Raw genomic sequence first — 12997 nt, 5'->3', positions numbered from 1 at the left:
TAACTTTTATTCTTCTGTGGCCAATCTTGTGCTTCCTCCAGGTCTACCCTGAGTCTCTGCTGCATCTCTTACTGCCTTATGCCACTAGTTCTTCAGCTATCTCTGGCTGCTTTTGCCAAGATCACCAACCATGTCCTGTTATTACACTTGAAGGTGTTTTTAAATCACTTGCAATTATGTACTCACTTCTTAAGAGTGTGGTGCATACAAAAATGCTCAACAATTCTTTAGAACTTTGGGGTCGTTTATAACACCTCATTTTCCTAAGGAGTTTTCTTGTGTCCCTTCATTTGGTATTATTTCCTTGGAAATCAGTCCTAGGCCTACTTGTCTTCTAACTACATTCTCATCCTGGATACACCATGTGCTCCTGGGGGTGGCTTCAATTCCATGCTTTGGATGACAGTCCTCTCCATTTCTCCAGCTGAACTATCAGAAGGTAGTTCTGTTTCCAAACTGAACCTTTATTCTTCGTTTGCCTGTCCCTCTTTTAGGTTTCCAGCCTTAGAAAGACACCATTGTTTACTCTGCCAGACAGAAACCTCATATTCTTTCTGTCTCTCTTTCCCTCCCTGTGAGATAAACTAACCTTTTCTATTTATTTTATTTCCTCTGTATCTTTTAAATTCTCATCTTCTCTGACCTCCTAGCAATTCCCCCCCTGCCGTAGGTCAGAAAACAATCAGCTTCTATCTGAATTGCTCTGACCATCTTCTATATTGCAGAGAAATTTATTTGGATCATTGTATTTCTCTGATTAATAACTCTCACATTTGCAGAGTCTCCATGACCTGATCCCATCTTTACACTTCATCCTGAGTTCTTGGCACCTATCAACCTTGCATTGTTTGTACTTGGTCTTTCTAACTCTTCTCTAGTTTTTCAAGCACACCACGCTTTAGACTTCCACATGTTATTTTTTTCTTCTTCCTGGCATATTTTTAAAAATCTTTTCTTTCTTTTCTTTTTTTTAGATTTGAGACTGGGACTCAAACTCAGCACCTGACATTGGCTGGTGCTCTACCAACTGGGCCATGCCTACAACCCCTATCTTTTCTTTCCCTAGGTGAATTTTTGCTCCTTTGTTGGGTCTCAAATTCAAATGCTCTCAAATCTAGCAAAGGCACCTCTCCAAAGGCCTCGACCCCATTGTCTTATCAGAGAATACACAACCTGAACAATTATAATTGCCTTTTTTTTTTTTTTTTTACTCTTAGGATTAGATTGTCGGTTCTCCCAGCATAGACCTCCATAGTGATCATTGTATTGCAAGTGCCTTGTACAGTGTTTAACTCATGACTGGCAACTAGCTTAGTAAATAACTGTTAAATGAGCTTCACAGTAGACGTGAGTTACGCTTCTCTATGACACTAGTGCATGTAATCTCGCTTGCAGTTTCTTCCTCACTGTCAAGCTCCCCTGGCAGGAACAGCTATTACTTTCCCACAAAGCAGAGAAGGGAAAAACTTTGTTGCAGACAAAGCAACCTATATATCCCACAGGAAGAGAAACTTTCCAAAGGTTCCAAGAATTAGCATATGGTAATTGCCAAGTCCCAGGGTATCTTTTAATTGAACCTTCACAGTAGTTCACTTAGCTTGTACTCAGTGCTTAAATTGAGTAGAACTTCATTAGAGAGGTTGTGTCATGCCTTGGTGATACTGGAGAAAATGAGAAATAGAGCTTTCTATGACACGGAAGCATGGGAGAGAGGGAGAGTTCTGGACTGTTGGGTCTTTTAATCCACTCTTCTTGACTGTTCTGACTCATAATATTGGAGATAAACTAGAAGATGGCCATGATCCCCCAAATGAAGCTGGGGTTTTCCTTCTAAATTCCAGGCTAGATTTGTGTTTCTGTCCTTCTTTTCCCTGCATGTGCTTCTCCTCCAGTGCCAGCCTCCCAAGCTACCAGTTTGCAAAGAATATTCCTTCCCATACATACTTAAAATACTCCATACTTTCTTAAAATATGACTGTTGGGCTCAGCCCACCAGTGCTTCCCTGTACCTCCCTGTCCACATATATCCTTGATGTTGCTCTTGTCACATAGAACCTTTCCCCTCCCTGTGACCTTTGGTTACTGGGGTCTCATATATCAACCTCACACTTGCCTTCTCTGCCCAAAAGACATTTGTAAGCTTCTTGGTAATGTGCCCAAATTATCTGGCCAAGGGTTTAATAGATAGTAGGTATTTAAGAGAAAAGAAAGATTATTATTTAGAAGGGGAGAAGAGAGATCAAGGGGAAAGGACAGTGCTGGAAGGGGGTCTGATAGTGAGGAGTAGTCTTGGACTCTGAGATCAGTCATCTTGGATTTGATTTTTGATGCTGTCACTCACTGAATATAAGACCTTGGACATGTTATATCACTTGTTTTGCTTCCAAAGGGGCAAAGTGAGATTTTCAAATAGGATTTAAAAAAAGTACTTCAATATATAGTTGTTGTGAATTCTAAGCAAACAAAAATAAAAAGTACCAGGAAATGGGCATTTGCAAGAGGAAAGGGTAAAGACAAGGGGAGAAGGGAAGAAGAATGAAGGGGGAAGGCAGGAAAATGCAGGCAAGAATTCATTTTATATACCACAAAATTGAGAAATATAAGGGGGCGTGGGTCAAAGGGGGTCGAAGATATTAAAATGGTGACACAGATCATTATACATATAAACTGCTTTGTTAAATGGTAAAAAATGAAATATATAACCTAAAATTAAAATAAGGGGAGTGGAGGAAAGGGGAGAGGTAGGTGTGTGACATTCATCAAGGTGTACTGTGTTCATGAATTGCATTGGTGAGTGGCAACTCCTTTATACAACTACTTAAAGATAATAAAAATATTCAGAAAAAATAAACAAAAATCAAAGCACTTAGCATAGGCCTGATGCATAGTGAAGCTTCTGAACATGAAGGATCTGGAGAAGGTACCTTTGTCGAAAATATGAATGTGTGGTCTAAAAGACATTTGTCACTGATGTCATAGAGAAAGCTAAATTAAAACTGATAATGGTAGAAGATAGACGAGAACTCAGGAGCTTACTCTTTTGAAAAGGTGTATCACATCTCCATAACTAAAGAGATGAAAAGGGAAAGAAGACAGCAATCGAGGCTGTCCTAAAACAGATGACAGAATGGCCAATCTGTTATTTAAGTGCTAGTTAAATGTGTCTGGGTCAATATCTGATTATTTTAAGGGGGATGCAAATCTAATGAGAAAGGAAAGTCATGTTTATGCTGCCATCTACAGATGTCAAAGTGTAATTTTTGAAGTTCCTTAGCACACACCCACTCAGAAAATACACTTCTGACATGAAGTTCCTTATCACACACCCACTCAGAAAATACACTCCTGACATTATGAGTGAATATACATATTTATTTTTATTTATATATATTTGAAATTTTAGTAAGCAAAATAATACTGGCATATTATTATTGTCATTTCTTTTCCTTTGCTTCTTAAAAAAATGTTTATATGTTAATCAGGAAGGCAGCCTTTATAAAACTACACAAATTATGTTAAAACTTGTCCTCAAAAGACTGCTGCAGTGTCTCAGGGGTGGGCTGGTCATTGCCAGCAGATTAGTTGCAGCTGTGGCAGCCAGGGCTTAAAAGTATAAAGAATCTTCCATGAGGAATGAAATGAACTAGGTTTTACCCCAGGCCTCACTGTATTCCTCTGGTTGTTAATAAAATCACTGTAAATTGCACACACTTGCCTTTCACTGTTTGGATATGGGAAATCAAAGACAAGTAAAACCGAAGTAGGAGAACGAGGCCACCTGTGGGAGTCATCTTGCCCTGAACCCACCCCTCTCCCGTCCATATACTCCCCACAGTCATTATCCTGCTCACTCAACTCGCCTGTGTGCTCTTTTTCACAAAGGGTTAAATATAGACAAGAATTGTTGGAGAGGCATTTAATGGAAAAAAAGGAAGTGGCCCTTCAAGAAGCACACGAGGAAGAGGAGAGAGAGAGGAGACTGGAAGCCCTTCGGAAGCAGGTGTGGAAACTTTCCTGGGAGGTCTGTTTATTTGTTTCTCTTTAATGTACTCTTAGGAACGTTATTATTAAGTACAAACTGTGGTTTAGCTCACTGAATCTGTTATAAAAATAACATCCTCATGGGAAAGGTTAGATTTGTAGTGGACCGTTTTCAGTTTCTCTGTATATTAAAAACCAACAACAACAACAACAAAAAACTTGTTCAGTGCCTCAAAAAAAAAAGCTGTCAAGATTTAAATGGACCCATATTACCCTACATTATGAGCTGAACAGATCCATTTGCAAGGTGAACCTTTCATCTACTCAAAGGACTTTATTGTTAGCAAAAAGAATGTGGTAGAGCAAGATAACCAACTTTGGAGGAGGAATCTCAGTTTGGAAATCATCCCACCATTAACAAACACGTTAAAAAGTACTTAAAATATTTTTTTCTGTGTGAAGAAACACAAACTCCTACTACCTTGCCTAATAGATGTTGGCAAAGTAGATAAAAGTAAATAGTAGATGGCAATTTAAGAATTTGGGAAATGTGATGAAATTGTTCTACTGGTAATTTTTTTAGAACTCTGAACCCAAAGTGAGTGGTTGATGCTGCCAACTCCAAAATCTTAGCCATAGGAAACAGCTGCCTGTCTTCTCATCCATGTGCATGAGGGTCAAATAGCAACATAGTGAGAAACTGACCTTCAAAAGTTGGCTATTCACTAGCAGAGTAAAGTTAAGTCATTTGGTTCACCTCCCTTGACCCAATTTCCTCATTTGAAAAATGTGAAAAATAATGATAATAGTACTTGCTTTATGGGTTTGTAATAATGCAAGTTCAAGTCGATATTTACTAAGTGTAACATGTTCTTCTAAACACTCTTAGGTGTCACTTGGCTTAATCTTGAGAGTAACTCTATAATGTAACACCTATTAACAGCCCCATTTTATAGAAGAGGGAACTGAGGAGTCACACAGCTGCTAAATGTGAGATGGGATTCAAAACAAGATGGTCTAGTTAAGTGGGAGTACACAATCTGAACACAAACAACTCATTAATCATTGTCCTCTTCAAGAAATTAGATTATAGACATAAATTCAAAGCATAAAGATTCTGGTTACCCTAGTTACTCAATCACTAACAAGTAATTCATACCTCAGCCTTTAGGGGATAAAATGGCTGACACATTTTTGTTCAAAATATCACTTTGCTATTACTCAAACAAAATATAAAAGACCATGGTGTATAATTATTTTATAATAATTAGGACAAACTCTCTTCCATCTATAAGTCCTTTGAAAAAAATATCAGAACTCATTATCTGTAATCAGTGTTTAGAATTATACTCTAAGATACTTTATCCAGGAAACCTACAATGATTATGGTAGGTTTACCTTCCAGTTATTTTATTACAGTTCCTAAATGGCATTAAAATGCCATTTATGTCACAGTAATTCTTGTAGAATTAACAGGCAGGTGTTGCGAATGCCGCATATAATTTACAAAATTAATAGTTCCTTTTCATTTTAAGATGCAGATTTGAATTATACAGAATAAGGAAATTGGTGTTAAAATGACTGTGCAGTTTTGGAAAAATGGTTTATAGTAGTCCTTAGAAATCTAATTGCCTGTATGGAGGTTCCTCAAAAGACTCCACATAGAGCTCACCTATGACCCAGCAATCCCACTTTTGGGCATTTACCCAAATGATCACAAACAAGACCATACTAAAGCTACCAGCACAACTTTGTTTATTGCAGCATTATTTACCATAGCTAAGATACGGAACCAACCCAGATGCCCCTCAGTAGATGAATGGATCAAGAAAATGTGGTATATATACACAATGGAATTCTATGCCTCCATCAGAAAGAATGACATTGCCCCATTTGTTAGGAAATGGAAAGACTTGGAAAAAATTATATTAAGTGAAGTAAGCCAGGCCAAAGAAACATAGGTCCCATGGTTTCCCTCATTTGCAATAACTAATATATGTCTGGGACAAGTAGAAAAGGTCAAAAGCTATGTACAGATGACCAGATAAAATGAAGTTAAGCAAAACAAACCCCAAGATAGGGACACAGGTGGTTTTTCCTAATATATTTATAAGGTACCATGTATTTTTTTTGTTGCTTTGTATGTTCCTCCCCCACAGTATAACCCCTGTTTTCACTGTATTTGATGTCGGTCAAATTTGGGAAGGGGAAGGGAAAAAACAAAATGTTTAAATAGGGATACAGGTGGACCCATTGTAACAATGAGATGTACAAGGCACTATGTTGAAAAATGAACTTTCAATTTAAGTGGGGGAGTGTAATTGTGGAGGTGGGAGGGAAGGGATGGTAGGGGAAAAACAAAGGAGGAGGCAACAATGCTTGATAAGAAACGAACTCATTATCTTGCTCATGTAACTGTAACCCCTCTGTACAGTATTTTCACAATAAAAAACTTATATAAAAAAGAAATCTAATTGCCTGATACAATAGAAATTTACCCATCTTCAGCACTCACAACACATTTGGCTTTACTATGAGTGATATGCTCAAGATTTATTAAAACTTCAAGAAGGTTTCATGGGATTATTGCCATAGCCTAGATTGTGAGCAGGTTAAAAAATTAAATTTGATTTAAAAAGTATATTTTTAAAAAAACTTTCCATCACATTCAAGATGTGAAACTTCTGTATAAGATTCCCTATGGCAGGTGCTGCCCGAAGCTCCTGCCTGTGTCTTAGCAACTCAGGAGGCTGAGATCTGAGGATCACAGTTCAAAGCCAGGCTGGACAGGAAAATTTGTGAGACTCTTATCTTCAATTAATCACGAGAAAACTAGAAGTGATTCTGTGGCTCAGTGGTGGAGCACTAGCCTTAAGGAAATAAAATTCAGGGACAGCAGTTAGTCCCTGAGTTCAAGCCTCAAAATGGACAAAAAATAAGTTCCTTATGAAATTTATGAGAAATTTTTAATAATCATAATTGTGGCTACTTAATCATTAACAAATAACATATTTTTTATTTTCAGTGCTTAGGATCAAACGCAGGTCTTTGAGCAAGCCCTAACCATTAGCAAATAATTACAACAACCTGGTCTTTTATATTTTGTTTGATATATGTTTTAACTCCTTTGTAATTTTGTAGAACTGACCTGGTTTTAATATTGTTTCTGCCCTTGTCACTTGGGTTGTATCTTCAATAAAATTTGTTTAGTGGTCATTAATATTTATACAGTTTTCCAGAACTAGTTAGCTTGTACCTTGCTCACAGTAGTTGTACATTGCCTTTTTTAGGTTGCTGTTGTTGCCCAATTTGATCCTGTTAGGATGATGTCAGATACAATGGCATGGAAAGCAAGGATAGATAGTGACACTGATGAAGAATTTATTCTTCAAAAGCCACTCTTCACGTTGAACACATACAATGAGCAGCAGGTAATTATGGGAATTAATATGATAGATGCAAAAGTAATAATGGGGGTAGGAAGAGCTATGGAAGTGTGTGTTGGGTAACAAATTATTTTCAATATTTACCTTTAAAATAGCATGTAGTAGCATGATTTTGACTTCCTTTGCAATAGCACATAATGACTGCATATTTCTTAAGATTATAAAATGGGCAACGGGTGATGATGGAATTAAATGGTTTCAAACCCACCATTGAAAATTATTTTTTCAATAAGAATGAACTTTATAAAGTTCTATTAAAAATGTGTTAATGTTTTTATAGATTGAATATTTCTCTGTAGTTTTAAGAATTTATATTTAAATTTGTGACATGAATCCTGTTAAAAATCAACTTCTGGGGCTGGGGAGGTGGCTCAGTGATAGAGTGCTTGCCTTGCATGCATGAGATGCCCTAGGTTCGATTCCTCAGCACCACATAAGCAGAAAAAGCTGGAAATGGCACTGTGGCTCAAGTGGTAGAACTCTAGCCTTAAGCTGAAAAGCTGAGGGACAGCGCCCAGACCCAGAGTTCAGGTCCCACAATGGGAAAAAAATAAAATAAAAAATAAAAAATCAACTTCTGATGCTGAGGAGGCAAAGCATTTAGAAATGAGAATGAATAGAAGATAATGCATGGGAATGGTGGTAAAATATAATATTTCCTGGGGAAAACCACTGGAGGATTATTTAATCATTTTAGAAACCTAGGAGTCACAGAACCTGGAACTAAGATGGAATATGAAAAAGATCTCTTAAGTGGATAGAATGAAGAGATAGATGGTGGATGGAAGGATGTAAGAATGAATTGATATTTCTGAAATTTAGGGCAAAATTAGTAGCTTACAAATCAAGGCTGAGAAGCTACATACTTATTTTAAAATGAGAAAATTACAGTTTTCTGTTGTTTACTGAATCTTTGTTCTCTCTACTACGCACTGGATAGTTTGATAAAGAACCAAAAGTTACACGTGTTCATTTCCTAGTTGAACAAATATTTCTGGAATGTACACTTGATCCTGCTTTGTATAAGATACAGATAGGGCTACAGCCAAAACAAGATAGACTAGTCCTGCCAGAAAAGGGAGCTGGGAAGAGAAAGTCACACACACAGGAGTATGTCACGAGGATGAGATCAACTCTTCAACGGGGATCTCAGAGCCATTTTGGCAAGGGGAAGGGATGAATGCTCACCCCTGATAGGAAGATTAGAGAACAGATCAGAAATGGAGCTTCCGAGCTCTACATTCATCCAAGATTTCAGGTGGATGAATTTACTAGAGATGAATTTTAATCAAACAATAAAATAAAACAAGCTAAAAATAAATTGAGCATACATAAGGGGAGACATTCTTATAAGGATGTGATATGTCCAGATACAAGAGGCCCAAGTAGGGAAGACAGATAGGGCCTGCAAGAATCGAAGTCAAAAGTCTCAGTGGCTAAGTAAATTAGGATTTTACAAGTTGAAGAGGGTGGGATGGGGCCCTTGCAGTGAGTCCATGAGGAAGAATAGATGACAAATGCTGAGACCTGAGAGTTTGAAAACAGAGTCAATTCTGCTATGTAGGCATGTGGCCTTCTTGCTGTAATCTGGCATGAGACTTTAAAGCAAGTATAGTATGTAGTCAGCTATTATATATTATATAGTCAGATTTATGCTTTAGCTGTGTGTCCTGAGTGGCAATTTGGTGAAGATTGAGGGGGAAAAAGCCATCTTTTCTATCAAAGTAGTTTGCTTGAAAGTTCCTGCTTTGAGCTGATGGCTTGGTTCTTGTTGATTACTCTAAGATAATATCATCAAGTTAAAGAAGAGAAAGAAGGGCTGCGAAGGTGGCTCAGTGGTAGAGTACTTGCCTTGCATGCATGAGGCCCTGGGTTCATTTCCTCAGCACCATATAAGCAGAAAAAGCTGGAAGTGGCCCTGGGCTCAAGTGGCAGAGCATTACCTTTGAGCTGAAGAGCTGAGGAACAGTGCCCAGGGCCAGAGTTCAGGCCCCAAGACTGATGAAAGAAAGAGAGAAAGAAAGAAAGAAAGAGAGAGAGAGAGAGAGAGAGAGAGAGAAAGAAAGAAAGAAAGAAAGAAAGACAGAAAGAAGAAAGAGAAAAGAAAGAAAAGAAAAGGAAGGAAGGAAGGAGGGAGGGAGGGAGGAAGAGAGACAGAGAGGCAGAGAGAAAGAAAAGAAAGGGAAAGAGGAACTGCTTTGGGATAAGGAAGGATTTGTTTAAATGTAAGGTTTTGTCTTAACTGGTTGTTCCAAGATGGAATTTAGACACAAAGAAGATATACCCTAGGTTTTGAGATAGGCTGGGTAATGTTATTCTTATTTCAAAGTCTTTTAATTGTCACCTTATGCTAATATAGCTTAACCTCTTTAAACTAGCAATTTTGAGCTCAGCCAATACAAGCAGAGGGGTGGGGCCTGTTGTATTAAGAATCAAGGGGGAGTAGCCTGGCCTGCTGTGTGTGCTTGCTTGGCAGATTTTTGGCGGATAGTGGGCCCTTTTGCAAAGTAGTAAATTTTGTCTTGCTGAGATAACTCTTTTGTTTTCACTTCTTTAGTTGCAACTCTTGTGTTTTTTTTTGGAAGTGTTCTTATAACAGGATGGTAGCAGAATTAGGTGAAGTCCTTTTAAGATGACAGAAGCCTTGTAGAAGTGGTGTCAAAGGGGTCATAAATGCCTCTGGCTGAGAAAGTTGCTGATTACTTGCTGGTCCCAACCTAGATAGAAATTAGTATTGGGAAGAGCCTGCATTGGGATTATGGTTCATACCCACTATTTATTGTCTGACTACATTTGTGTAAGCTATTAATGTCTTAATATTTGTTTACTTATTCTATAAAATTATTAATTTTCAAGGTCCCTGGGAGGATTAGAAATAATAAATCGCAACTGTCTAGAATATTGCCTGAACCAAGTAGTAATTCAGTGAGTTATAGTTGCTATGTGGTACTTCCATTAACCACCTAAGAAAACATTAGGAAAACAACTTGGACAGAAGGAGAATTTGTTATGCTCACATCGTGTTTAGAGTAAAAGTGTCTAGTAGATATTTGTAAGAAACTGATGAGCATCCTCTGGAACCACAATTGAGATATGGGTAGGATGGAGTTTCCACTTCATTTATACTTTGTATTCAAAAATAGAATAAATAATAGAAGAAAATTATAGCACTTAGGAGCTGAAGAGAGCTGAAACCTGGGGAGGAGATAACGTATAAATCAAACACAAATCACTGGGAGTGTGTAAGAATGAACAAAGAGACTGTAGTGAGACAGATGAGATGTATAGTTCAGCTCGATTGATGGCCCAGATGCAAATTTCTGTACTGTTCTTCAACTCAGGTTCATCTCGCCCTTGTATCTGATGGGTTGCCAAGTTCTATTGATTCTTTCAGTATTTCTAACAGCTCTTCTTTGATACCAAGTGCAAGCATTTGTTTCTTCATGTCCAGACATTCCCACTTGATTCCTAACCACTTTCTCTTGCCACCTTAATTTCTTCTGAACTTATCATCCATCTTCCTAATCAACTACTGTGATGGCATAACCCCTTCCCTCCACTAGCGTCTTCACATTTATGGCATGTCCTCAAGCCTTCTGATCTCAAATCTAAGTCTAGAATCACCTGCTCTCCCAGTGTGCTCCAATGGCACTCTGTGTTCTGCCCAAACTTACCCTGTTCCCAGAATTGATCCACTTCTAAGTTTGTGTGTGACTTCCTTTCTGGTCCAATCTCTCTTTCTCCCCTTCTGCTTTATAGAAGACTAAATTGGACTTTAACATGATCTGGATTCCTTCTTAGCTGAAACTAGAGCCAATGTACCTCCATGTTTCACAATCCATATAGCATCAGGTACATGTTGCCACAAACTGCAGTTTATCTATGTATCTTATTACCCTCATTCATTTAGGGGGATTCAAATCCAGGTAAAATGCCTCATTAGGTGAAATCCATATGTGACCACATTCTTATCATGACAAACAGTGTCTGTTGACATTTCTTATTCATAGGAGAGAAAGAAGAATCAGGCCCAATTTGCTATAAATGACAACAAGAATTGATCTACTCATCTGTCTACTCCCACTTAGTTCAGATTGATGGAGGCATTTTCTACTTCTGTTTGAAATAGAAATCCAGTCTTGAAGAAGATTCTATTGATCTTGTTTTTTAAGTAAACTTGATTTGCATATTGTTCAATGATGGAGAGGTTAAAATGTCTGTTTAAAGACATGCACAGGTTAATTTATTTATTAAAATAGATTAATTTTAATCAATAATTACCTATATGTTATAATTCTAGTCATCAATAATCAATGACAGTATTGAATAAAAATTTATTTTATTTCATCATTTCATCATTTACTGTATTGTATTTTGACTAATCTAATATACAATATTCTTACAACCTGTGTTGGAAACAAGTAACATCCTAGAAAGTGATAATGTCATAAGTGCTTGGGCATTAGTAAAACATGATCAGAAACAGGGGTGGGGGAGATAGATGGAAGGCCAGGGATAGTAAGGGGAAACAAAGGAGGAGGAGGCAACAACGCTTGATAAGAAATGTACTCATTACCTTGCTCATGTAATTATAACCCCTCTGTACGGTATTTTCACAATAAAAAAACCTATTAATAAAAAATGATCAGAATTGTAATTACAGTACTCATAAAATGTATTGCCATTTAACTAACAAAATCTATGTTATTTGGGAAAATATAAAGCTAAATGATAAGATTTACTTTAGTTCCGTGAGTTATTTATTGAAATTGCATTTTATTTCTACAGATAATCTCGGACCCTAGACTTCGTTTTGAGTTAGCACTTCGAGAGGCGGGACTTCATAAAGCATTGTATGCTAAGGAAGTATTACCAAAAATCAGTCCTCAGAAACCTCCAAGAAAGGACATGGAGTCTACTGTATTTAAAATCTAGAGCACGTACTCAAATCTTATTATATGGGAACATTATTTTTTCTTTGAAAACATTTATATGGATAATAATAGTTACCATTTTCAAAGATTTTAAAAACAGATATAGAAATCATAGCATCTATTAAAACAGCTTTTTCTTTTTTTATGCTTTTAGAATTTTATGTACTATCTTCTATATCTTTACCTTATATTTAATATTATCAAATTCACCAAAGTATGGCACATTTTGGTATGTATCGTATCATTTAATAAACTACATTCTTAAGATTATCACATAAAAAGATCTCAAAACAAGCTTTTGTAAGAATTATAAATTATGTAGCTTCCACCTGTTAATATTAATTTCTGCTTGTTTTTTTTCAGAATTTGGCTTTTTGATTATGGAAGCTTCATTAACATTAATACTTCTATTATTTCTTGATTATTATAAGAGGAGAATCAATCTAAATCTCTAAATTTAGAAACCAATTTGGTACACAATGTTTACTGCAAACCAATCATCAAAACAATTCCATTTTGTAAATTAGCCCTTGATAATAAATTGGGAATTAGAAATAGCATCTCAAGCATAAAAATACCTAGTTTAGAAAAATGCATTTGAATGTAGTTAGAAGGAACATGTGGACATTTACAATT

At 36.8% G+C, this 12997-nt stretch overlaps 1 protein-coding gene across 2 annotated transcripts in view; it reads left to right on the top strand.

Annotated features, from left to right (window-relative positions):
• Ccdc148 (coiled-coil domain containing 148) overlaps positions 1 to 12501 on the top strand; it is a 204469-nt gene extending 191968 nt beyond the window's left edge. The window contains exons 9-11 of one of the 2 annotated variants that reach the window (XM_013028614.1): positions 3883 to 4000; positions 7272 to 7412; positions 12216 to 12501. In XM_013028614.1, coding sequence (XP_012884068.1) covers positions 3883 to 4000; positions 7272 to 7412; positions 12216 to 12362 — 406 coding nt within the window. In that variant the 3' untranslated portion in view covers positions 12363 to 12501. The remainder of the gene's footprint in view (positions 1 to 3882; positions 4001 to 7271; positions 7413 to 12215) is intronic. The other variant, XM_013028607.1, reaches the window with a different exon arrangement.
• Positions 12502 to 12997: the final 496 nt, after the last annotated feature.

This window comes from Dipodomys ordii, unplaced genomic scaffold (genome assembly GCF_000151885.1).
Source record: "Dipodomys ordii isolate 6190 unplaced genomic scaffold, Dord_2.0 Scaffold5, whole genome shotgun sequence".
Classification (NCBI taxonomy): Eukaryota; Metazoa; Chordata; class Mammalia; order Rodentia; family Heteromyidae; genus Dipodomys; species Dipodomys ordii.
This window is presented reverse-complemented; position numbering and strand designations above follow the sequence as displayed.